This window comes from Bombyx mori, chromosome 10, assembly GCF_030269925.1.
Source record: "Bombyx mori chromosome 10, ASM3026992v2".
Classification (NCBI taxonomy): domain Eukaryota; kingdom Metazoa; phylum Arthropoda; class Insecta; order Lepidoptera; family Bombycidae; genus Bombyx; species Bombyx mori.
This window is the reverse complement of record NC_085116.1, coordinates 2,475,643-2,503,158: the sequence shown is the minus strand read 5'-3', so window position 1 is coordinate 2,503,158 and position 27,516 is coordinate 2,475,643. Positions and strand designations below refer to the sequence as shown.

At 36.7% G+C, this 27,516-nt stretch overlaps 2 protein-coding genes across 6 annotated transcripts in view; both read right to left on the bottom strand.

Annotated features, from left to right (window-relative positions):
• Positions 1 to 144: 144 nt before the first annotated feature.
• Positions 145 to 27,516, bottom strand: part of LOC101735378 (uncharacterized) — a 63,534-nt gene continuing 36,162 nt past the window's right edge. The window contains exons 1-11 of one of the 5 annotated variants that reach the window (XM_062670424.1): positions 12,535 to 12,604; positions 10,571 to 10,636; positions 10,147 to 10,285; positions 7,547 to 7,677; positions 6,379 to 6,488; positions 5,451 to 5,596; positions 4,407 to 4,614; positions 3,970 to 4,008; positions 3,830 to 3,883; positions 2,448 to 2,564; positions 145 to 1,735 (exon numbers count right to left, since the gene is read on the bottom strand). In XM_062670424.1, the coding sequence (XP_062526408.1) occupies positions 1,618 to 1,735; positions 2,448 to 2,564; positions 3,830 to 3,883; positions 3,970 to 4,008; positions 4,407 to 4,614; positions 5,451 to 5,596; positions 6,379 to 6,488; positions 7,547 to 7,677; positions 10,147 to 10,285; positions 10,571 to 10,636 (1,128 nt within the window). In that variant the 5' untranslated portion in view covers positions 12,535 to 12,604 and the 3' untranslated portion in view covers positions 145 to 1,617. Of the gene's footprint in view, positions 1,736 to 2,447; positions 2,565 to 3,829; positions 3,884 to 3,969; positions 4,009 to 4,406; positions 4,615 to 5,450; positions 5,597 to 6,378; positions 6,489 to 7,546; positions 7,678 to 10,146; positions 10,286 to 10,570; positions 10,637 to 12,534; positions 12,653 to 27,516 lie in introns of those variants that run through there. The other 4 variants (XM_038013455.2, XM_038013456.2, XM_062670425.1 and 1 more) reach the window with 4 other exon arrangements.
• LOC105842772 (uncharacterized) lies at positions 18,995 to 21,648 on the bottom strand. The gene is made up of 2 exons (XM_038013460.2): positions 21,234 to 21,648; positions 18,995 to 19,442 (listed from the first exon to the last, which is right to left on the bottom strand). Exons 1-2 carry the CDS (start codon positions 21,579 to 21,581, stop codon positions 19,251 to 19,253), a joined length of 540 nt encoding a protein of 179 aa, XP_037869388.2. The 5' UTR covers positions 21,582 to 21,648; the 3' UTR covers positions 18,995 to 19,250.

Sequence of the window (27,516 nt, the reverse complement as noted above, 5' to 3'; positions counted from 1 at the left end):
TGTGAGTAAAAGCGAACAAGATTGAATTTGCTTTAATTTTTATGCAGTGTCTTTGTAATTTCGACCGCGCCCCCGAACACAATGTGTAAACGGTAGCGGATAGATCTCCCACTAAAAAAAAAATACTAAAGAAAAACACCGAAAAAAGTTTTTTCTGTTGCATTTATTTTACAAAAATACATTTTCGAACCGAATATGAACCAATCATATCATACAAATAAAGAATTGAGTAAACTGGTTCTTTATTGTGCGTAATTAAGGCATCTTGTGTTGGCGAACGGAATAACATTAAAGTTTTTTTTAGATTTTATGGCATTGTCATTATTAAATACAAATAAATCAGAATGTTCAAGTTTTCAAATTAAACCTAAACCTTAAAATAAATGGTAACATGACTGTACAATAAAAAAATATCAAAAAGTTTTTGTAAAATCAATATGGACAATTTTAAGTTCTGTCCAGTGACAAATTCTATAGCAAAATCAGTTTTGCTTGAACAAAGTTAAATTTGATATTTGTCACAACATATCAATATTACATACATACGAATTGACCCCTTCAATTTACATAAAATATCCATTTACATAAAGCTACAAATTACATATTATGATTATATAATACAACTTGATGAGATATATTTACTACCAAAACTCTTTTTCTTACCAAATATTGCTCAATAGAAGCAATATCAAAAGAAAATCATTATATACATATAACATTTTTGTTCGCTACTTATATAATAAAATGGATCGATCTGTGTGTAAAGACACCACTCCCAGAGCCAAAATGGATATTAGGTACTTACTACGACAAACAAAAAAAAACATTAGTTATGCAAGACATAAAGTTATTGTTTAAATTTTATATTTTGACATTTACCAGCATTCAATAATTTCGAATTTAAAAATATATTTTGTTTTCAGAACATTTTTTTTTCTTTACGACCATCGGAATAATAGCGCGAGCTGCCTCCATAATGTTTTTTTTTATTTGTTTCATTATGTTTTAATTTTAATGCATACTTATTAATTCATTAAATGATCGAGTGAATATGTCACACTGCTGCAGAATTCTATTAATTTCGTTTTTTTTACTTGAATAAAATAAAACATACGTGACTAAAAGAAAAAAAAAGATTCTTTTATATACTATCGACTTGTTGACTTCAAATTTCCGGTCTCGACCGATGTAGACATCCGATGACGTCATTAGATCTTTGAATCCAAATAAAGATGTACTCAAAAAATTTAATTTAGTTTTAAAATATATTTTCTTGCTTCACGTGGATTTTATTTATTTTTATTATACAAATCAAAACATTAATAGAACTGCCTAGTGTTTTATTGAATCAAATCACTATTTGATGGAGGGCTTCTGTTAAGCCCTTACCATTGATGTGACAACGAGAACTTCCTTGGCATGTGTGGCCGAACTCTCAAATATTGTATTTGTAGCAGCGGCTGACTGCTCCTGTGTGGTGTAACAACGTCCTGGCACCAGCTGTGACAGTGCTCAGGGTACGGGATATGAGGGTAGCAGAAAACTTGAAGACGTCAAAGAACAATTTTTTTTATTAATTTTTTTATTTTATCAAAGTCCCACGTTGCCGTGGTCGGTTTAGTAGCAGCGGCACTTGTCCGTCGGACACTTGGGCGGGTAAACGATACACAGGTCCATGCAGTACACGTCGGCACCTTCGCGCCCTTCGTACTCGCCTACGGCCTCGCAAACTTGACTGGAAATTTAAATAGAATTAAGCTTAAGCTTAAAATATAACAATAGTAATGGTTAAATACATTTACGACGCGAATAATGAACGATAAATTCTCTCGTATATTTTGTTAAATGACACTCATTTTTACAGCTGTGATGTATTGTCACTTTGATGCAAAAGAGATGGCGGTAGTATCGACCCATAGATAATATACTTAATATTTAATATCGACCGCCGCGGGCTGGCGCATTGTTCTACGACCGAATATTATCCCAGTAGGTACGTAGATTAAGTAATACACTAGTATTAGCTTTGGTGGCTAAAGGATAAAACCGGTGGCCATGTCCAGGAAGCAGGTACCAATTTTTCTAATGAAATACTAGCTCATAATTGACATGTACGATGAGGAAGCGTTGAGTAATAAAAAACAAACATAAAGAAAGTTTGTTTAATTACAAAGTGGTCGTATGCCGCATTGTAAGCCCAAGTGGGTGTTTGCCATTATTTTGCTCATTTATGGTACAAAACCGGCTCTCATGTGACTGGCGGCATACACATTATGTCGTGAGCCCTGGAAACCCCTTCACGCCAGAGGGGCCCTGAGCTTCACGGGATTATGCATTTTTTTTTTTATTTTTTTTTTTTTATTGCTTAGATGGGTGGACGAGCTCACAGCCCACCTGATGTTAAGTAAAAAAATAAAAATAATAAAATGCATATAAAAAGTACTTACGGGCAAGAGCAGAGAGCTTCGGGGCAGTTGGGAGGGTACCGGAGACAGTTGGTCTGGCACCAGCTCAGCATGCCGGGCAGGTTGCGGAACCCGTAAGACGGAACGCAAACTTGGTCTCTGAAGTGTTCAGATTTTTATATTATTAATTGCTCATTAATTTTATGTGTGGTCTTACGTTGATTCCTTTGACACGAGTTCATATTAAAATCGCGCTGAATTTTGTCAATTTTTCGTCGTAAGTTGTAAATATTTTTTTTTTGTTCAAAAATCTGCCAGTATGTTTGGCTATAACACAAATCAAATACCGTTGTCATTACAATGAAAATATATAAAGAGTTAACTTCTAATTAAGTTACATTTTATTTATTTATTTGTGGTTCGAAATTATTATTCAAAATTGTTGAAATTTTAATATATATATTTTTTTGTAAATATGTTCCTGAACACAAGTTACATCACCGATGTCTATCCAAAATGTTGAATATTTAACAAGGGTGTCATGAAAATTAAAATAATTTTAATTGTTAATATTGTTTCTTGTACTAAGCCTGAGCGCATATTGTACGCCCATAACTGTCCGGCAAGTTCTTATCTATCTACAAGCGGCTATAGACAAATTTGTGCTGCAAGTGCTGGGCAGTTACCGGGGTCTAGTATGAGATGGTAAGGTCTGCACGGGCACACAATATGCGTTTTGGCAAAACGTTATATTTTTTATGTATTAGAAGAAAAATATTAATCACATACATGTACAACAACATGTGTTAGATACAAATAAACAAATCTGATGTTTTTATTGACTTCCGAACTAGTGCTTCAAATGTTATAGCAATTCAAATCTAAGAAGCTACTCGCAAATTATAAATTCTGTACCTATTGTTATAAAATGAAAATAAGTTCCTTTTCAAGCTTAAATTTATGACATCTAAAATGATACGCACATAATGTTAATTAGCTCGTCAGAGCGACGTAAAATTACCTAAAAACAAAAACTATTAGTAACAAAAAAGCTATTAATGAATATGAAATTTCACTTTAGATTAATACATTTGGGTTTTGGATCTTTAAAAAGATAATGTAACGGAGATATTAGTTGACTATTGTAGCGAGCAAAGGAAATGAAGTCTACATCCTAATATCGTACATTGGGTATAATCTATGAAATTGGCCGTTACAAAGATGCGCTAAATCGCAAATTTTCGTAGGCATTTCTCAAATATGAACTGTGGAAAGTACCTAAGTAAATTTTCAGCACCGGATTTCGTAATGCGTTTTAATTATCAATTTGTTAGTCACAAAACACGGAAACGAGCAACAAACACAAAAATTATTAACAACGGAAACCCCTTCTGTTTTCAGAACCCTCTGTTTAAGGACTGTACCTAATGATTGGCGGAATTAATTCCTCTCTGTCGTCAAACTCAGTTAGGTCGTTGCTGCAAAACAAAGTGTACACAATTTGTTTAACGGGTTTATTTATTGGCTTAATGCATTTTTTTTAATATTATTGTATTTTCATTACCTAACGACGTATTTGGCTGATTGAGAATATTTCCCGGCTCTGCGGAAAGTGCATGTGGAAAAACATAAAACGACATAGAGTATGGTAATTATAAAAAAAAAGTTACATAGTGAAGAAAGATCACGTTAAAAACGCAACACAAAATTGTATGATACAGAGAATAATTATGCAATAAAACTATACAAATATATTATACAACAAGTTCCATGTCCTTCGTCTTCTTCTTATAAAGTCTGTTTAATAAATTTCATTTTGTTTAAAAATTCATAATTCCTTTTTTTATGAATGAGGGTTTACTGGTAGCCCAGAGGCCTTTCTAATTTCACCAGACAGGAAGGCGAGCAAAGGCTCAGCCAGGAGGGGTCCTGATTCCGTGGAAGGAACAGCGTCCAAAAGGCTCTAATTAATTGACCGTTTGAGCATGTAAGTGTCCTTACCTTACAACAAGCGGGTAGATGGACTTGGGCATGTTGAGGTCCCGGTAGTAGAGCAGGAAGGGGTAGTCCCTGCGCAGGTCGCCGGCGAAGGCGGGGGGCAGGCCGCCCGTGCTGGTGATAACGCTGACGTCAGCACAGTTGCGGAACGTCTCCGACCTGCCGCAGCCGACCGCCTCCGTGCCGTTGGGGCAGATCCCCCACATGTTGCCTTAAACATACCACACGCTGTAGAACTTGTAGTGGAATGATGAGCTCACGTGGTTGACGGGCCTTCTCAGCCCACTGAGTTTCTCGCCGGATCTTCTAAGTGGCTCGCGTTTCCGATCCGGTGGTAAATTCCGCGAAGCACTGCTCTGGCTAGGGCCAGTGATAGCAACACTCCAGTTTGAGCCACGTGAGCTCACCTACACGTCAAGGAAAGGCTAAAATAGCCTCTCAAGGCTATCAGCATAGGTATGCAAAAAAATGCGCCTTCTCTATCTAGTAATGTAATTTGATCAAGACTTCCTTGATTAAAATGAATAGATGCTGCGCCGGCTGAAGTTAGCTTATCATGCATGTGTAATGAGGTTGCAATGTATCGTGTGAAGACAGTCAGTCGCATATAACTCGTCAACCTATACAGTCGAATTATTTATTGTATAAAAACCTCGTCAATCAGTGTTTACCAAGTGTATTGTATCTAATAATAAATAAATAGGGTACCCGTATATCTTAATTCCTTTTTTGCTGAACTTACTCTGACATACCAAGCAATAATTACCATAAAATACAATAGGCTAAAGATGGCACAACTTCTAAGTACCGGGTCCAAGAATACCGCCAAGGTACCGCGATAAGTCCAAGAATAGCTGGTTGGATGTGGTAAAGGGGGTTAAGGAGGAGAATAACCTCACCCAGAATGATGCCGAAAACCGGCAAATAGAAGGAGTTTAAGTAGGAAACCGAACTCTGGCACTGAACCGGAAAAAACGCTAGGAAGAAGAAGAAGATCAAGGCTTCCGTGGTCCCTACTTCTGAAACTGAATTAGACCAGCATCTTACCAGTATAATAAGTCCACTGTAGAACACATTGCGTGCAGGTTACATAAGGCGGCAGCCGCACTCTGTACCTGAATACCTCTTTCTTCGCCGTGTCCAAAGGTATCAGGAACCTGTCTTCTCTGGTTTCCGAAACGTAAAGGGGATATCTGGAAAGCAATTAATTAATTGCAGCTAAAGCTTATAAGAAGTTGCGAGTTTCACTTGAGCACAAATCGTTAATTAAGATTATTGAAAGGGTCAAAAGTTCCATGTGTGACCTTTTGACACGCATCACGTGTCACCGTCACAGTCGCAGGATTGACTCGTCTTTAACGACAGAAGAAAACGCAATTGTCGTGACTTGAACAACCCAACTTGACACCAGTGTGTGTAGCGCGAGTTTTTTAACGTTCTCGATAGCATACAAGTTAACTCAATTGCTCCCAGCATCTGCAGATCGTCGAGTCCTACATACCCCGAACGCCACCTCGGCGCGGGGACCTCGCAGGGGGTTCTGCCACCGGCCCGGAATAAAAAGGTTAGCTGTTGAAACAGCGCCCCTAGCGGCAAACGTAGGCAAACGTTCCAACTCCACACAAATGTGAGTTAACTTTTACGCTTTGGAGAACGTTAAAAAACTCGGACTAAGCACACTAAAATGATTTAGCCCAAAATGCAAGTTACGATATTTTCGCTTTTTTCCTGTTGAGACGCGAAAACTGACAAAATATAGTAATTATAGTTCCTTTATCTCTTTATAAATGTGGCTTTTAATAGACTACGAAGGGTCTAGTTCAAAATTTATAAGTATATTGCGACGTTGCTCGGTGGACGTTCACTGGCATACAATTTAAGGTAAACTCGGGTACTTGTAATCTATAAGATCATTAAAAGTTTGCGATAATATTTCATATGTCGCTAACTGCTGTGTGCCTGTGTAGTTTTATACCTGTCGAAGCACTCCTGAGTCGCTTCTTGTTTCGGGTTGTTGTTTGGACACAGCTTCATCACGAACGTTCCCAAGTGATTAGCTGTCAACTCGACTTCAACCTCGATTTCCTGTAATATTATTTATTGTTCTAAACCACGACGAGAGACGAGAAATTTTTATGAAGGCCTTTACAGTGCTGTCGATGTTTTTTTTCTTGCTTAGGTTGGTGGACGAGCTCACGGCCCACCTGATGATATATTTTTTTATTGCCTTTGTAGGCAGATGAGCATACGGCCCACCAGATGGTGAGTGGTTACCGTCGCCCATGGACTTCAGCAATTTCAAGGGCAGAGCCAAGCCGCTGCCTACCGAAGTAAGTGTTAAGTAGTTACCGGAGCCCATAGACATTTACAACGTAAATACCGCCACCCACCTTGAGATATGAGTTCTTAGGTCTCAATTTGTACAGTACAACGCCCCACCCTTCCAACCATAACGCATCACTGCTTCACGGCAGAAATAGGGAGGGTGATGGTGCGGATTTGCAAGACGTCCTACCACCAGGATGTATGACACATTATGAAAATTCAAAAAGTAACATAGTTTTATCACTACCTTGCTTTTCTTCGCTTCATAATAAGCATCATTAACAAAACTAATACAATATGACTATGCTTAGAAAATAAATAATAGTTTGAAAAAACTAAAAAAATACGCTTTTATAGAAAATCCAACTAAGAAATAGAAAATAAATTTTAATAAATTTGAATTAAAAATAGTGTAAGAAAAAATGATTTTATTGTAAAAAAAGCGTGGGGTTGCATGGTATCAGTAGTAATAAATATTTTATGAACAGATATGAGTAGAAAGGTTATTTTGATAATATCCTGAAAAGCACTCCACGCTTTTTTTTTATAAAAGCTTATTTTTTTAGTTTTTTTTTAAATTATTATTTATTTTTCATTTTTTAGTTTAATTTCAATTTTATCAATTTTTTTTAATATTGAATCGTCATCGGTTCTTAATAAGTATGCCAAATTTCGAGTTAGTCCGACATATTGAAGGGGGTCAAAATCATGTTCAAATATTCCGTTACAAACATACATACATACGTCTGAAGCTAATAAAAGCGTATTAAAAAAGGTTGCTATTTCATCTGCTAAACGTCAAGTGAGGGATCTCTTACCTGGCCAACGCTATAATGCCTGGTCACGATTCCCTTTCCGTACATTCCTCCGGCCTCGTGGGGACGGGGCTCAGTGAGATGAGCCGCGTCACCGCACACTCCGCACTTTCCCTCGTTTTGCTCCCATTGCACTGCAAAAGACACCTTTTGAAACCTCGGCAATTGTATGTAGTTCTGATGGCAATAACATAATTCATGCCATGCACTAAATTTATCTAATTTAACCAACAATAATTTAAACTAATACGTTTTTTTTTTTCAGTTTTATTAATCCTATCACAGTTTTTTATTACCCATAAATCTTTATGTTTCAAAGATTATCGCAAATAATCAGAACTAATTGCATATATTTTATCTAAGCGTCAGTTACAATATGTTCTCTGCTTAAATTATGGCGATATTTCATTATAATTTGCTTGTAATCTTTTCTTAAAATATTTGCTTCACAAACAATTGATATGTATCATCGAACACTGAGTCGTATCTGTATTTGAATAATATATCTGTATTTGAATGTCGCAAAATAATAGCTAAATCTCTATTTGGATTAAAGTAAAGATAAAGAGAGAAAGAGAAGAAGAGACACTACGAGAATCTTGGGGACATTTACGTTTAAGTCACTGTTTACTAATTCAATACATGTTTCAATGAATGTATGTTTTGCACCTAGATGTATAAAAGCTTACTTGCCTACTGAATTAAGTGTATGCCTTTTGACTATGTTTGTTTTGCTAGAATACCAAGAATTTGGCCCATCGATATTGGTTCATGAATATTGTTTATTTAGTTATGGTGTTCATTAATAAGCACTTTAACTAATGAACCACGGATTTTAAATTTTTATTATTTCAAGCCTTAAGAACTGCTATGTTCTTAATTTGTTCCCTTAAAACGCTTAGGAAAGCATACATAGAATGGGTAAATACTGTAGCTACCACATGTTTTTTTCCCTACTTATTCTAGTAACCTCGGGGGTTATTCTAGATTCGCCGAGCTTGTAGGTGAACTCACGGGGCTCAGACCTGACGACGTTGCTAACACGAAACCTAGCAAGAGCCGTACTTCGCAGAATCTACCACCGGATCGGATACGCGACCCTCTGAGAAGATCCACCGAGAAACTGTCTGTGGGTTCATTTACTCGTGGAGCCCTTCGTTGCAAGCGACGGGTTCGACCATAACGATGACATGGCGACGTAGTCATGAGTCAGCTAACGACAGTCAGCCTTAACCAATCAAAGGGAATCAAAGCGCTTGACCAATTACTTTTGAGTTTTAACAAACAATTGCAGCAGAATTGTATGTTTTTTATAGTTTACCAAATATGTAATTGTAAATAAGAATTTTTTTTTTAAAGTGACACTATCCGTCTAACAGACTTATCCCATATAACTAAAAACCCGGAGGCTTGCTTATTGGTGATATAAGAGGACCGAGTGCTATTTTTTGGATTATTATATCCACATTAATCCAATATAACTCGAGCCGGAATTATTGACTTGGTTAATGAATAACAATGGCCCGCGGTTCGACGACTCTTCAAGTACACAGATGAGACCATTACCCTCCGATATCAGTACAAAAAAACTGTTCAAGTGCCTTGTATCAGACATACATTTTGTGGTTTTATACATAGATAATTATTTTAAAGGCATACATGACGCACTTACGATTAAATCTTGGGGGTTTGGTTTGGTTTTTTTTTTCTAATATTGTTCTATAGAACAACACAATTGCTGATCGAAAATTATCATAGGTACATAGTTTTTAATTGAATAACACAAATTTTGTTGAATAGTAAAAACTTTTTACTTTTTTTATTAATTAGTAGTAGGTAGACAAGCTCACGACCTACCAAGCTTTAAACGAATACCAGAGCCCGTGGACCAATCTTGTAACATGAGATGTGAAGTTCCATTGTATTTTAAAACTCCTATCCTATCTTTCTGGTGGGCAGACACGAATGCTTTAAAATCAAATTAATTTAAAAGAAGAGGTCGAAATGCGACTATAATCAGTGTCAATTAGAGATTGCTTCTATACATTACGTTGCTTGCTTCGTTTTCTTTTTTTTTTGTTATATGGACAAAATATTGTCTTACAAATGTTTTTTAAGACCAGTAAAGCTCGTCAATATTTAACACAAAAGAAATATTAGTTGGCGAATACAGGAGTTAGAACGATTGACGAAATATACCTTTGCCCATTTACATATGGAGTAGACGTAGTCCGTGATTTCACCTGTGTTAAATTTTGTAATCCATATATAATTATTGATTCATATATATTAACCATATGTGTTTAGTAACTTCCACACCAGTCATCGTTCTCGTCGAACCCGTCGCTTGCGACGAAGGGCTCGGCGAGTAAATTAACCCACAGACACAGCCCACTGAGTTTCTCGCCGGATCTTCTCGGTGGGTCGCGTTTCCGATCCGGTGGTAGATTCTGCGAAGCACTGCTCGGACTAGTGCTAGCAACGTCAACAGGTTAAAGCCTCGTGAGCTTAGCTACTAGCTCGCGTGAATCTAGCATGATTCCTCGAAGTCACTAGAATAGGTAGAAAAACGAAAGTGCTTTCCTGAAAATGTTTAAACATACCAGCATAACCTCCACAGAAAAGCTCGTTGTCGTTGTAGTTGACGGGGTTGGGGAAGCCGAACCTCCACATCGAGTTTCTGGCGGGCGGGTCCATCAGTCGTCCGTGACCTTCGGCTCCGCGACGCGCGCTTTCCAACATCTGGAATGATTCGTACCTGCTTTTAAACACTTATCTATAAATCTACAGTGGTTTTTACGAATGTTCCGTTATAACTACTGAATGAACCATGCATCCGATTAACTTGAAACTTGGTATCCATGTACTTAATGGATAGGCAATATTTATATGAGTGTTGGACTCCTTACACCAGTTGCGGGGGCGTAAATGATGAGAATCTTTGTGGGGGTGAGAAATAATTATGTTAATTTTAAATGCACAGCGAAGCGGACGGGTACAGCTATATTATATATTACTCAAACTTACTTGCAACAAAAATATCCAATAGGTCAGCAATGAGGTCCGACTAGACCGGTACCATCGCATCTCCATCTGGAAAAAAAAGCGTTAAAAAATAAATTATAATATCGCATTCAAATTTTATACTCTGCAGTTCAGGTTTCAAAGTGTCAAATTACTAAGGACCCGAACACAGAAAATATTCAAAGTGTTAAAAAAAACAAAAAAACTTGTTAATTTGACACATAAATATATTTATTTGACGAGTTTTAACAAAAATATCACTGTAGTTTAAATACGCGAATAAAGAGTATAGTAATATTAGAATATTCGAACATTATGGATACTATGAGATGTTATCAAATATAATAATATTGAAACTATCCGAGGCATATCCAATAAAAAAATCATATTAGGCATACTACAATTTTGTTTTCTCTGATGCGTTGACACACTTCACGCGCATAATGAATGGGCTTTTAAATGCTTTTCGCCATGGGACGCTCACAAAAATATTGAAGACTAGCAGACCTGGCAGACTTCGTAGTGCCTCAATCGATAAATAAAAGACCTAAACTTTTGTATAAAATAAACTTAAAACAAACAAAGGAATCTGTCCGAAGGGGAAAAAAGGAAAATCATTCCATCAAAGGAAATACAAAATTGTTACTTTTATTTGATTCCGAGCATTTTCATATTTATCTACCTTTTAAACCTTCTCTGGACTTCCACAAATTATTCACGACCAAAATTAGCCAAATCAGTCCAGCCGTTCTCGAGTTTTAACAAGACTAACAAACAGCAATTCATTTTTATATAGATTTAGTTACAACTTCTGCTAGCTATACGAGGAACGGAATTTACCAATTATGTATGAACCTTATAACCCATATGAATTCTTTAAAATCCGTCGTCGTGAAATGAAGTCGTCGTGGCCTAAAGGATAAGACGTCCGGTGCATTCGTATCTAGCGATGCACCGGTGTTCGAATCCCGCAGGCGGGTACCAATTTTTCTAATGAAATACGTACTCAACAAATGTTCACGATTGACTTCCACGGTGAAGGAATAACATCGTGCAATAAAAATTAAACCCGCAAAATAATAATTTGCGTAATTACTGATGGTAGGACCTCTTGTGAGTCCGCACGGGTAGGTACCACCGCCCCGCCTATTTCTGCCGTGAAGCAGTAATGCGTTTCGGTTTGAAGGGTGGGGCAGCCGTTGTGACTATACTGAGACCTTAGAACTATATCTCAAGGTGTGTGGCGCATTTACGTTGTAAATGTCTATGGGCTCCAGTAACCACTTAACACCAGGTGGGCTGTGAGCTCGTCCACACACCTAAGCAATAAAAATAAAAAAATCCATAGACAGCCCACTGAGTTTCTCATTGGATCTTCTCAGTGAGTCGCGATTCCGATCCTTCTGCGACGCACTGCTCTTACTAGAGTTAGTGTTAGCAAATTTTCGTAGATTAAACTTGTGAGTTCACCTAATAAAAATAATAATAAAAAAATACTACGAATTAATTTTGTTTACCGTTATTTAAAATTTATATTTTATAAAGCCACACCTTTCTTTGATCTATTGATTTTTCGTTCAATAAATATTCAGTTTACATTAAAAACAAAATATGACACTTTAAAATAATAAATTATAATTTAAACGACTTCCATAAAGGATAATGTCCGGTGACAAAAGGAATTTTCATGGATTCATCAGATGATTTTACCGTAACGTATGGATTAATTTTAATAATTTTCACATAAAAATTCGATACGGCCGTTCATCTTGTAAAATAGTGATTTTTATTTTAAAAACTTTTATTTATTATTTTACACCACTGTGTGTTCACAAACTAAATGATCGTAAAAGCCTAGTGCTGGTGTAATTCCATTGATAGTGGAAAATCTGTTGCGTTTGAAAATATGCTGATTGCTAACGTAATACAGTTAGTATTTGCGTTCACTACTTCATTCTAAAGCATACCTGGTATCCTATTGCTTACAGCTCATCGACTGGTCTAAGCTAATAAACAGTGAATAAAATAAAATATATTGGAAATTGTCACGAAACGTGCCATCGATGCTTTAAAGCTTTTTACTGAGAACTATTTGCATATAATGGATGACTGTTCTATATTGAGTATTTCAATAACTTTGATGTTTATAAAACTCAAATAAAACCTAAACCTGTCGGGAATACAGCACACATTGATTTGTGTTGGGCCAACGTTTAGATAATTTTTAAACAGGTTCAATTTGAAAGAAGAAGCGATTAATTTGCAAATTATTTTTAGTTTTTTTTTCCAAAATAAATGAAACTGATATGAACAAACTACATTTTATAATTAAAAAAAATAGTTTTTTTTTGTACATAATAATAAGAAGGAACCCATTTACTGCGCTATGGTTCAAAGATCCCCTTTCGGAGAACTTCCCTACAATAATAATAGACTCGTATAATAAACTCGCAATATTAGATCTCCGTTACAAAATCGTACAAAATGAAGTTTTGTAAGTATAATTAATACGTGAAGCAAAAACTTTGTATCCCTTTTTACGAAAATTGCGCGGACGGAGGAGTATGAAATTTTCCACACTTATAGAGAATATAGAGAAGAAGTGCACAATGCTAATATTTTTTTAAAATAATGCATAAAAGATACATTTAATCAATAAAGAAAACATTACACATACTACATAATATGTATTAGACGCACACATGCATGCATACTATTTATTCAAACTTTTGTTCTTGACGTCTGTTGTCAAATTGAGAATAGATTAAATATTGTTTGTGTTTGTTAATATTTTTATAGTGTAGTTTTGGCGAAATTTGTGATTATCGAAGTATAAAATACACACATAATAGTGTACAAACTTACAATCCCAATTAATTATAGTCGAATTTCGACTACTGCGGGACCTCTCGTAAGTATAAAAGAAATACACATTGTAGACGCTGTATCTTTTAGCTTGCACCACAAATCTAAGCAAGGGACATTGACAGTTTGACAGCGCCGTATTGTTTGTAGGCGTTTAGGTCAAGACACTCGCGACCTTGACAGACGACTAGATCCTCATTAGGATACCGATCACATACATTGAGTGCCGCACGAATCTATAGTATGGTTTATTGATTGACAGAAAATTGAAATATACTAATTTTTGTGTACAATCCAGTTACATTATCTCTGGACCTGGCGAAAGGGAAACGGGGAGGGGCTTTACATTCCAGCGAGGTCCAGAGATGTTGTAACCGAGCAATACAATAGTGGTAGCTATAAAGGTCACTACAACCTTATTACATTATCTCTGGACCTGGCGAAAGGGAAACGGGGGGGAGGGGCTTTACATTCCAGCGAGGTCCAGAGATATTGTAACCGAGCTATAGACTTATCGACCGCAAAGCTCTAGAAGCTTTTAAGATAGCAATGGTTAGCCAGAAGTTAAATGTTAATCACACGTACACACGATCACGATGTCGAACTTTCGAATGTATCGGAGTAATTGCCCGAGTATTTCAAACGGGGCTTGTGGAGAGTACTTAACGGTACATATCGGCTTATCTCGGCCCCTGGCACTGCTGACGTCCATGGGCAACGGTAACCACTCACCCTTGGGTGGGCGGAATGCTCGTCTGCCTAGAACCGTAATTAAAGAAATACCAATCGTTCATATCCTAGTTCAATATCCTTCTCTGAAATTGATGAAGAAAGATATATTCCTCATTAGTAATAATAATTTCATCATTCTATTTCCTAAGCCATCAAAACATATTATTTCAGAAAAAAAAATTCATTAATTTTTAACAGCATGTACGTTCTTAATTAAAGAATGCAATAATTAAAACAAAAATTCACATCTTATAAAGAAAAACTTTCATGTATTTTTTTTTGTCACTTAATTGCTTAATTGTCATTAAAGCTATAACGAGACGATCCGAAAACGATTAACATACCCGACACACGCTTGCACGAAAAATATATCAACGAAAACCGTATTTCACACGAGAGAACGCATTTTAATACCGTAAATGGATAAGTTTAACGATTATTAAAAAAGTTCGTTGTATTGAACTTATCGTATTGTATCGTGAAGAGAATTTAATTGAACAATATTTTATGACTTCATTTTTCAACATTTATCAGAACATGTTTTGTATTTAGACGCGATGCTACACGAGCGAGTGGTCAACCTTTAAGCTTCATGTAAATAGCCGTCTCGATAATAAATCGCTAAAAAGGCATTCCCTACATAATTCACGTCACACATATTTTAACAAGGTATTTCTTTCTCGCAGCTGGAACGTGGACAATATCTATATATATAAAAATGAATTGCTGTTCGTTAGTCTCGCTAAAACTCGAGAACGGCTGGACCGATTTGGCTAATTTTGGTCTTGAACTATTTGTGGAAGTCCAGAGAAGGTTTAAAAGGTAGATAAATATGAAAATCCTCGGAATTAAATAAAAATAACAATTTTGTTTGTTTTAAGTTTATTTTATACAAAAGTTTAGGTCTTTTATTTATCGATTGAGGCACTGCGAAGTCTACCGGGTCAGCTAGTAAACAAAAAATGTGACGAAAAATATTTTATTATTCACACAGTTTGATTTTTGATTGATTTGACAAGTGAACGAGCTCAGAGCCCACCCGAGTCCGTAGACATCACTAAGTTAATACCACCAACCACCACAAAACATGCGGTCGAAGACTCTAGTGTATTTTTTTTTTGGCCTTTGCAGGCTGACAATCATACGACACACCACCGTCCCTACCATTGAGTACTCTCAGCAAGCCTTGTTCGAAGAAAGACATGTCATAGCGCTTGGGAAACACTGATGGTGAGTTGTTACCGTCGCCCATGGACTTCAGCAGTGTCAGGGGCAGAGCCAAGCCGCTGCCTACCGTTTAAAACTCTGCACAAGCCTCGTTTGAAGAAGGGCATGTCATAGCGCTCGGGAAACACCGTGGAGGGGAGCTCATTCCAAAGCCGGATGGTACGTGGCAGAAAAGATCTTTGGAAACGGAATGTCGATGAACGCAGTGGTTCCAGATAATAAGGATGGACTCTACTCTGCTGCATAGTTGAATAAATTAGGTACGTAGAGTATCTATAATATAGTAGTATACTAGTATAACTATCCCACCCATAAAACGGGACGCATTACTTCTTCGCTGCAGAAATACATAGAGTAGTGGTACGTACCCGTGCGGACTCACCGTAGACTACACCGTAACACTAGTAAATAAAGTGTAAAATTTTAAGTCTCAATTCGGCACTGATTGTCAGTGTCTTTCAACCAAAAAGTACGTGTCGTTATTAGATATTTAAAACTCGGATATTCACGACGACAATTTGACTCTTGACTCATTCAATTTTTAATAAAAACTTAAAAGAAATCTACTAATAATTACAATCGATCAGCGTAAAAAATGTAACGTCAATAAAAATAATGTAATGCTAAATCACTACATAGTATAAAACAAAGTCGCTTTCTCTGTCCCTATATCCCTATGTATGCTTAAATCTTTAAAACTACGCAACGGATTTTGATGCGATTTTTTTTATTAAATAGACTGATTGAAGAGGAAGGTTTGTATGTATAATAACATCCATTAAATAGTGGAGAAACCAATAATAAATTACAGTTTCCGAAGCGAAGCGAGGGCGGGTCGCTAGTTAATTATATACGGCAATACATTTAGCGCTTATGCACACAAAAACAAACTTGGCACGTCGTCGTCACCTTTCAACGTCCTTCTCAGAAGCACACGACTCATCGCGTCCGAGTCATTACAGGAGGAAAATAAACGTGATCCATTACATGTCATCACAATTGCAAGTCACAGCTTCGATTCACCGAAACGTCCTTTAAGGAAGTATCGTAACATTTAAAAAAAAAAAACAACGCTACGGCGAGCCCGATATAATCTTCTGTTTTTATCATTGCAAATGCTTTAACCAAATTACTTGTGAATATGTTTACCTAAGTAGCCTCTTTAGGTTTTTGCGTAAGATTTGTATATGGACGGTAGAAGCTACTCCTGACTCCTCACCGCTGAAAGAGAGCAAATTAAGATGGCGCCATAATACCAAGTGGAATGATTTTAAAAACAGCGCTATAGACCACCACACTTCACTTAAATCCAGCACACTTCATTCGGTTCAAAACTTACACTTCTAACCCTAGCGCTATTTCGGTGAGTCTTCCAACATGGATACTTTTTCAATATGTCCCCTATACAAGATGGCACTCCTGACCTCAACCCTCCGGGGGACATAATGTCAGTTTTGTGCATACGAGGGCGGCACTGAAAATTTCGGGAATTAACCAAGTGACACAACATTACTATTTAAAAATGTATTTATTGCTTTTCGAAGTATTCTCCGCGAAATTTGACACATTTTTCCATACGATGGAACCAATCATTGAAGCAACCATTCCATTCGGAAGTTGGGGTCTCCAAAATGGCCGTTTTGTAGGCGTCCACGGCTTCTTCAGGTGATGAAAATCTCTGTCCACGCAATTTATTCTTTATTTTAGGGAAAGTATAGAAATCATTAGGGCTTAGGTCGGGGCTGTACAGCGGATGGTCTAATAATTCTATGTTTTCTTGCTCTAAAAACTCTTTTGTTCTGTGCGCGGTGTGAGAACTCGCATTGTCGTGATGGAGGATGATGCGGCGGTTGCAGTTCTCTTTACGGAGTTCAGAAACGACCTGTGGCAAACAAATGCTAGCATACCATTCTACATTAACCGTTCTTTGTCCCTCAAGAGGAATAGTCGTAACATGGCCGGTTTTGGAGACAAACGTGGCCACCATTTTTTTTGCAACACTCTGTGAACGAACAATTTTTGTTGGCTTTAACTCATTTTCGAACACCCAAACTCGTGACTGGTTTTTTGTTTCGGGTTCGTACGCGTATATCCAGGATTCGTCACTTGATACAATGTTGTATACAGCATTTGAGGATCCTGCGTGGAATCTTTCGAGAGTTCTGACGCACCAAGTAACGCGAGCCGCTTTTTGCTCTTCACAGAGCGAATGCGGTATCCATCGGGAAAACAACTTTTTTACACCTAATTAATTGTTCATGCAAGATTATTTGTATTTGACTCATGCCAATGTCTAAAGTTTCCTAAATTTCGCGGTATGTCACATGTCGATCTTCCTCAATCAGCTTACGCACAGCATCAACGTTTTCTTGGGTGACTGCAGTTTTTGGAGGACCTTGACGGGGATCATCACTGAGCTTGACACGTCCACGTTGAAACTCAGCAAACCAGCGATAAATTGTGGTTGATGGGGCTTCATCACCAAATGCAGAAATCATCCGGTCAACACACTGTTTTTGTGTTAAACCACTTCGAAAGTCATAATAAATCATCGCTCTTGAATTTTCTCGAGTCAATTCCATTTTCTCAACGACTAAACAAGTTTGACAAAACCTCGTGACAAGACCGAGAATCTTTTTTAAAATAAATAAATGGTATTCGATTTTTAAAACCAAGGAGTTTTCAATTAAAAAGATTTTAATATGACAGGAACAGTGGAAATATTCCATTCCCGATACTTTTAGTGCAGCCTAGTAGATAATTTAATATTTAAGGTTTTCTGAACAGAGAATATCGGTGACAATCAGCGAATATAACTGAAAATTCGATAATTGTCTGATTAAAAACCGAACTTTAATATAAATAGTCGATCAATGAACGTAAGTTTAATTAAATAACTATGTATATGAATTCTAATTTATAATTTCAAGATAATATATCGTATGTTTATTAACTCTTCAAAGAACAGAGAAGATGCCTTAGAGACTTTGAAGATTCAAGAATTGAAGTCGTCGCGTCGTGGCCTAATGCGGAGTTTACATTACGAAATTAGTGTCATGCATGTTGAACTCAGTTGCACGAAAGTAGTTTCGATATATGCGAAAGTAATTTCGTAAAAAAATTAGTGTCGCGAAATCCACAGTATCGCAGTAACCATGGCGCCGTCAGCATCAAAGCTATATTTTGCTATATTCAATGTAGCTAAAGAAATGCTTATATACCTATAAACTTAAAAAAAGACAATCAAGAAAAAAAAGACGTTGGTGGATTCGAAGATGGTTAACAAGAAATTTAGGTGCAATGAAGTTAGTCTCTGAATTAGCAGATGAAGATCCTGAGAGCTATAAAAACTATTTTAGAATGAGTCAAGATAATTTTAATTTTTTACTGACAAGAGTGTCCAACAAAATATCTAATAGAAACAAGATACGATATGTCGAGAAGCGTTACCAGCAAAACTTAAACTTCAAATTATGCTGCGCTTGTTAGCATCTGGAAATAGTTTTAAGTCTTTATCATACCAATTCAGGGTGTCATCTTGTAGTATATCGAAATTTGTGCCTGAGATCTTGGATGCAGTCTACCAAGAATTAAAAAACTTAATTGAGGTAAGCAAATATTTTTTATTTTTTATTTGGAAGTAGCTACAAACAATCAACAACTTAGGATATTTAAAAATTAATATTGATCATAACTCTATTTGGACTTCGACATAGATGTATCATGAATGCTTGCTACAGCCCGTGCGAGTACATCGTAGTCCTCATCATAAGGATACTCGTTGTCTGTTATTACACCACTGGTACCACTGGTTGAAGCAAAGGTATTGGGGTTCCGAGGATAAAGTTGGAAGGCGAACTTATTGAGTTGATGTCTGTTGTTTTGCTAATTTGATTCGTTGCTTGCGGACTGTTGATAAAATCATTTCCTCTGTTTTCAGAGCAATTTCTAAAGGAAGTTGCCGTAGCTGTTGAGCTATAGTTTGTCCAAAAAGATCAAATTCATCATTTGAAAAGTGCTGCGTTGAAACTTTTTCTAATGCATCTACTGCCTGCAATAGAGGATTTATACTTATTGTACACACAAAGAAAATACAATAAAAAACAGATTTAAAGAATGTCTAAATACTATGTACAAAGGTGAGCTTAACTCATTCATGAGTTTTCTTCCAGCAAACCAATAGCAGAGTGAAATACGATGTATAAGGGGGGAATAGTGTACAATATAAAAGCTATTAAAGCATGATTTTTAAACTAAGCTTTAAAAAAAAAATCTAATATAAAATGAAAAATACATATAAATAAACATACATAAAACAATAACTTAAATACAATTAAAGTGACAGGAAATGTTTCTTCATTTGACTCTTAAAAACTTCTAGAGAGGAACTAGCACGAATAGGTTGAGGGAGAGAATTCCATAATCGCACTGCTTGTATTGTGAAAGAGCCACTATAGCGACTAGAGCTGTGAATGGGTGTTTTTAAAAGAAGAGAGGATTTTTGGAGTTTACTCCTTTAGAATCGATTTACATATATAGGCCCGGGGTATGAAAATTATGGGGACCAAAATCGTACTAGCATGTCACACGAAATGCGTTATGCGCCTGATTGCGCATGTCACACGAAATGCGCTATCGCAGGTGACGCCGGGCTGCTGCGCCGGCAGTCCGCCACAAAGCCTCGTACTGATCGCGCGTTTCTCTCATTATTGTATTTTCATATATTTGTTAGTCGTTTGTTTTGTGTCTCGTTAATTTGTTAATAATCTGTAGTGTATCGTGTTGTCGTAATATAGAACTATTTCTCGTATTGTTTCGTTTAATTTTTTATATCCAGTAAACTCCAGTCGTGCGTCGGAGCGGACACACACACTTTTTTATTTTTCTTTTATTTTTTGTAGGTATGGATGGTACGGTAAAATCTTGGCTCTCAGATTCTGAAGTAGAAGCTGCCTGGGTATTTGGTGCATGAAACAATTAATTATATTTTTAATGAACGTTTTTTCTTTACACTTGGCAAACACAGAAGAAACTTGGAGCGAGATAGTTTATGGTTTTAGTGACAAATGTGATTTTCCGTTCTGTGGTGGCGCTATAGATGACAAACATGTCCAAATACGTTGTCCAGCGCGTTCAAGAACTGATTACTATAATTACAAGAGAACTTTCAGTATAGTCCTTCTAGCAGTCTGTGACAGTAATTTAAAATTTAGATACATTAAAGTGGGTCATTATGGTCGTGCTTCTGATGGGGGAATTTTTGCTAGATCAAATTTAAAAACAATGTTGGAGGAACGCTCCTTGAATGCTCCTGAAGGAATGGTTTTGTTGGGAGATCATGCTTTCCCCCTAACCGAATATCTTATGACATCATATAGTCGTCGATTAGACTTATCAAACAAGCAAAAAATTTTCAACTACAGATTAAGCAGAGCTCGAAGAACTATAGAAAATACTTTTGGTGTCTTAGTTAGTAAGTTTCGGATATTCGAGAAGCCTATCCCGGTATTGCCAGAAACTGTGGACAAAATAATAAAGACATGTTGTGTCTTGCATAATTGGCTGAAAACTATTTCATCGACTTACATAGGGTTTGATTGATGAAGAAAATCCAGAAACGAGAGAATTAGTGGAAGGTTCATGGCGGACGGTAACCCAAGGAGCTTTTTCCACACTCCGTAATCTGGGTAGAAATCATTCTAGAAATTTAACCCTCATAAGACAAGGTTATACTACTTTGTTGGACATGGTCGTGTAGAATGGCAAGAGAGAATGCTTTTTTAAATGCATGGAGGCAAAAGCGAAACATCCATTGTAATATTGTAGCATAAAGTATACTTACCATATTTTCTGTATTTTCTCTCGTGTAACTGTCAATATTTTTCAAGAAATCCAAACGACACAGCCAAGGAATTTTAGAAATATACAGATCATTGGTTGCCATACCCGTAGTATTAGATTTTTTTACCTTTAACAACTCATTGTTGTAAGTATTTCGAAGTGATCGTATTTTACCAACAACTTCTTTGACACATTGCATCTCCATGGCTTCCATAATTATTTTGTAGGCCGCATCTCGGGCATCCCTATTTTTATATTGTAGGTGTTTCGGGTCCCAGAGACACTCTTGTCGATGATATTCATTAATGAATTGTATATTTTTTTCTGTACTCCATCGTTGGTTTGCCATTTTCAATACTTGAAGCGCGTCCGAACTAACAATACACACGTCCGTACAGCGCAGGCGCTTTCGCGACATTAGTTTCGCCTTAAGCCGAATTTACATTACGAAATTAGTGGCGTGAAATTAATTTCGTGACATTAGTTTTACCAACAATTTCACGTGTAATTTAATACTTTCGTAATGCATGCATTAATTTCATGCATGTAAATTAGTTTCGTGCCCTGCGCGATTTTTTGGTGAAATTAGTGTCATGCAACTAATTTCATAGTGTAGACGCGACGTGAAACTAATGTCGCGAAAGGGCCTGCGCTGTGCGGACGTGTGTATTGTTAGTTCGGACGCGCTTCAAGCGTTGAAAATGACAAACCAATGATGGAGTACAGAAAAAAATATAGATCTTATTAATGAATATCAATGATAAGGGTCCCGAAACACCTATAGTAAAAAATCAAAATTATCTTCACTCATTCGAAAATAGTTTTTATAACTCTCAGGATCTTCATCTGCTAATTCAGAGACTGACTTCATTGCACCTAAATGCCTTCTTGTTGACCATCCTCGAATCTACCAACTTTTTTTTTTCTTGATAGTCTTTTTTTAAGTTTATAGGTATATAAGCAAGCATTTCTTTAGCTACATTGAATATAGCAAATTATAGCTTTGATGCTGAAGGCGCCATGGTTACTGCGATACTGTGGATTTCGCGACACTAATTTTTTAACGAAATTACTTTCGCATATATCGAAACTACTTTCGTGAAACTGAGCTCAACATGCATGACACTAATTTCGTAATGTAAGCTCCGCATAAGACGTCCGGTACATTCGTATGTAGCGATGCACCGATTTTCGAATCCCGCAGGCGGGTACCAATTTTTCTAATGAAATACGTACTTAACAAATGTTCACGATTGACTTCCACGGTGAAGGAATAACATCGTGTAATAAAAATCAAACCCGCAAAATTATAAATTGCGTAATTACTGGTGGGAGGACCTCTTGTGAGTCCGGACGGGTAGGTACCACCACCCCACCTATTTCTGAAATAATACACGGGACGCATTACTATGCGTTTCGGTTTGAAGGTTGGGGCAGCCGTTGTAACTATACTGAGACCTTAGAACTTATATCTTAAAGTGGGTGGCGCATTTACGTTGTAGATGTCTATGGGCTCCAGTAACCACTTAACACCAGGTGGGCTGTGAGGTCGTCCACCCATCTAAGCAATAAAAACGAGGTATTTTAGTCTCAATTACATTATTTAACGCTCCATCGTTCAACCCGGATCGCTTGATTCTCTTGTGGCATAAATACGGAGGACCACAGTACTTACGGGCAAATTACGCAAATTATATTTTTTGTGGAAATTATTATTCCATGTTAAGTACGCGTTTCATATGGAGAATTAGTACGTGCCTGCGGGATTTGAACACCTGCTCACATCGCTTAACACCAATACACCAAGCATCTTATCATTTATTCCACAACAGTTTTTTTTTTGCCCTTGTAGGCAGACGAGCATACGGCCCACCTGATGGTGAGTTGTTACCGTCGCCCATGGACTTCAGCAGTGTCAGGGGCAGAGCCAAGCCGCTGCCTACCGTTTAAAACTCTGCACAAGCCTCGTTTGAAGAAGGGCATGTCATAGCGCTCGGGAAACACCGTGGAGGAGAGCTCATTCCAAAGCCGGATGGTACGTGGCAAAAAAGATCTCTGGAATCGCACTGTGGATGAACGTAGTGGCTCCAGGTAGTATGGATGAACACTACTCCCGTGGTGGGGGGTGCGATGATAAAAAAGAGACGATGGTATCATCTCGAACAATTCCTCAGAGCACTCCCCACACACAACTTCAAACTTCGACTTGTTTATAATTTTGATATTTCTAAAGACAGTCTTAACCTTTAATGTTAAAAGAGCAACTTTAATTAAGGCACGGAATGTGATTGCGTCTAGTGATGTTAAAAAATCTGCTATTCTTCTTTAACAATAAGCTCGACTGATACTTAATCTACTGGATCGTAATCCGAGCTGAGTCAGATAAAATTTAGAGCTGCTACAAAAAAATTAAAATACAATCAGAAATAAGATGATTATCAAATCTAGAAAATTGTTATGCCAGTTAATAAACATTACGTAGATACTACAGTGCAATGTCCAGTCTTATGGTAATACATTATAGTGTTGTACCAGTAATTGGTAATTTGTACGCATTATACGTCGCATGGCTTCACAATGAGCATTTCAACACGTGTTACGTAAGTTCTGGCAACGATATCTCTTAATTTAATATTGTGATCGAGTGCAGTTTAAGAATTTTTTTAAACAATTCTATCGTGTTCGAATTATGGATAAAGACTCGTCTTTATGTTTAAGAATAAGTGTTTTTTTATTATGAAATTGAATTTTCTGTTTCGTTTACTAATTACCAAAGAGAAAGTATAACCGAAAAAAAGCAATGTAAGTTGTCTTGTTTTAAAAATCTCAAATTATTACTCAAAAGCGCTCTCACTAGTGAACTCACACTGGTGAATGGCTAATCCGATCTTCTTTTCCTCGAGGCGAATATTTACTCCAGTCCAAAGGGTATATATAACAGTAAGTATTAGAATGAAATTCATACTTCGATTGTGCGCCGCATTATATAGTGGCTTTTTTTCCTACCTAAGCTGATGGTCTAGAGAGACCATGTCAGCGTCACCGGGCTAGAAGGTGAGCTCACGGGGCTCAAACCTGACGATGTGGCTAACACGAACCATAGCTAGAGCCGTTCTTCGCAAAATCTACCACCGGATCGGAAACGCGACCCACTGAGAAGATCCAGTGAAAAACTCAGTGGGCTGACGTAGTGGCAAATTCCAATAGTAGTTTAGAAGAAATCGGACCCCGAAATCGTTTGCTCGTTCTAAGCTATGATCATGTAGATTTTGTGGACAAGAAAATATTCGACAGAACTAAATGGCGCTGACGACATTTACAAAATTTACATGACACTAGCGGTAAGCAATGACTTGAACGTGTCCCTGGCACAGCTCCATCAGTTACGGTGACCAGGCACGTTCCGTATAAACTCAATAAAAACAAATAAAAGTCCCGAATAACATAACGGACCGCCGACCTACCGAACAATAACAGGGCTCAGTTATAGTATTCTCCTTACGTGGTTGCCATTCAAAACTGGTGAGGCGATTTAAGAACACGTCAGTTAATAGCGTAAGATACTGCAAGCGAGCTTTTGTGCCAACAACTTTAGTAGCGCCCATTCTACTAATCAGAGGGTAAACGCGATTAGTAATGACTTGAATAGTACCTAATGTTAATACTTTGGAACAGTATTGCCTTAACGCTTGCACTTGGAGCGTTGAGAAAAGTAGTGGTTTTCCTTGAATACATTTTCTCTTTCAAGGCTTTTATTTATATATTGCATAGGTGGGTGGACGACCTCACAGCCCACTTGGTGTTAAGTGGTTACCGGAGCCCATAGACATCTACAACGTAATTCCCGCCCCCACCTTGAGATATCAATTCTAAGGTCTCAGTATAGTTACAACGGCTGCCCCACCCTTCAAACCGAAACACATTACCGCTTCACGGCAGAAATATGTAAGTCGGTAGTACTTACCCGATCTAATGAAACCTAAATGAAAATCGCAACTATGTCAACGTGGCAGTTGTTGTCGTCAAAGCGAAATTGTCATTTTGCACCAATAAGGCCTGGTAACCTCAAAATTTACTTAAATTAAGTTGGCTTTTTGTCCCTACGACTGCGTAACTAAAGGCTTAACTCACTATGACCAAGATGCCGAAGCGAATGTTAAAGCTATAGATGTATTAAAATTCACATGTTCATTACTGCAGCAGCAAGTAGCAACAAAATAAATAATAGTTTAAAAAAACTAAAAAATAAATACGCTTTTATAGAAAATCCAACTAAAAATTAGAAAATAAATTTTAATAAATTTGAATTAAAAATAGTGTAAGAAAAAATGATTTTATTGTAAAAAAAAGCGTGGGGTGCATGGTATCAGTTATAAATACTTTATGAACAGATATGAGTAGAAGGATTATTTTGACAATATCCTGAAAAGCACCCCAAGCTTTTTTTACAATAAAATCATATTTTCTTACACTATTTTTAATTCCAATTTATTAAAATTTTCTATTTTTTAGTTGGATTTTCTATAAAAGCGTATTTTGTTAGTTTTTTTAAACTACATAATACTTAATTTTCATTTTTTAGTTGAATTTCAATTTTTTCCATATATTTTTTTAAATATTGATTTGTCATCGATCCTTAATAAGTATACCAAATTTCGAGTTAATCTGACGTTTTGAAGGGGGTCAAAATCATATTCAAAGATTCCGTTACAAGCATACATACGTCTGAAGCTAATAAAAGCGTAATAAAAATACAGCCCTCTAATAACAACAACATTCCTGCATTATTTTGTCCAAAATTTACGACGCCCACCGCTCTCTGGTGGAAATGTCAAGCTGGACCAGTTAGAATTGGCCGTTGACCATGACATTATAGCATCACCAGCGTAAAGTGCTCCGGCGCCTAACATGATGTAGTGAAAGTACATCCGTGATTTTGAAGGTTTGAAAAAAGGGCTTCATTTAAATATTTGTTTAATTCGGTTTGGTTTGCGTTTGATAATATTTAGTGGAAAACTAGGTAAAAAAAATCGTTTCTTTTTTCAAATTAACAGTTGATTTCAAACATAACAATACCTAATTCATCAGTTTCTAAAGAAATTGCTACCATATGACCATATGACATTATGATTACTTTCAAATCACTGATTCATGTACAACTGTTAAATTAATACTCATTTGTCAAATCGTTTGCGGACAAGATGTAAACTGACGCACTGACAAATCATGACGATCTTAATCGACCTGTAAGATCGATCTGGTTATCAATGCGGGCTGAATGAAACTAATCCCTAATCCTATATTTATGATCGCGCATGTGTTGAATAACGTGGATACCGAGACTCATATCCCATAGAATCCCATTTTTATGCAAATAATCATTCACTTAGTCAGAATTAAATGTTTGTTGTGTTTTAACACTACAGCAGAGGCGCTGCGCAATGCATCGCATCAAATCAAACTATAGATCACGTGTCTGATCATTTCTAATTTACTTTACATTGCAAACACTGCATTAGTCATGCGATCGAAGCATAATCCGTAAAGTAATCGAAAGGTCCTAAATAATATAAATGACAAGAATAATACAAATCTCTCTCTCTCTCTCTCTCTCTCTCTCTCTCTCTTTCCTTTCTTAACATCTCTCTCCCTTACTCTCTTTCTCTCTCTCTCTCTCTCTAATAAGTTAACCGAGTGACCTAAAGGAAAATTAAACAGATACATCCAATTCAGAGTGTAGGTTTCTACATAAACGAGCAGGATAGATCAGACGTTCAGAGAGTCAACGAAACTTCATGTAACTTATATTTCCTTCATCCATATTACGGTTTTTAGAATCGAATATCACGAACGCCGATATTTATTTACGATATTACCATAAACTTTTAAGAAAAGGTCGATATGAAATAATGCATACTTATTTTTTATTGGTCACATTAAGATGCACTCACTGTTTTTATGTTTTTATTTTTCGGTTTCAACACTATTATTACACACCCGATTAAATTACATATCAATATATTTTCAAGATGGGTAAGCAGAGGGGCTTTGTATACTTCAAACAATTTAATACTCGGTTTTTACCGTGACTGGTTTTGTTACTGGCCACAAATCGAGGGTTTTCAGGAGATAAATTTGATTTATATACGCTATTTTACTGTTGTTAATAAATTAATTTAATTATTCATATAAATCAATCGTTTATACGTAACTATCTATGTATGTATGCATGTCTTTCAATTTTTTTGTTTTATCATCATGAGGTTTGGTCAGTAATAGTGAAA

Excerpts from the sequence above, each read along its gene's own strand:
- LOC105842772 (XM_038013460.2), bottom strand. The coding sequence starts at position 21,581 with ATGGCAAACCAACGATGGAGTACAGAAAAAAATATACAATTCATTAAT. Across the intron at positions 19,443-21,233 it reads GAGAAAATACAGAAAATATG|GCAGTAGATGCATTAGAAAA; the intron begins GTAAGTATACTT and ends CCTCTATTGCAG.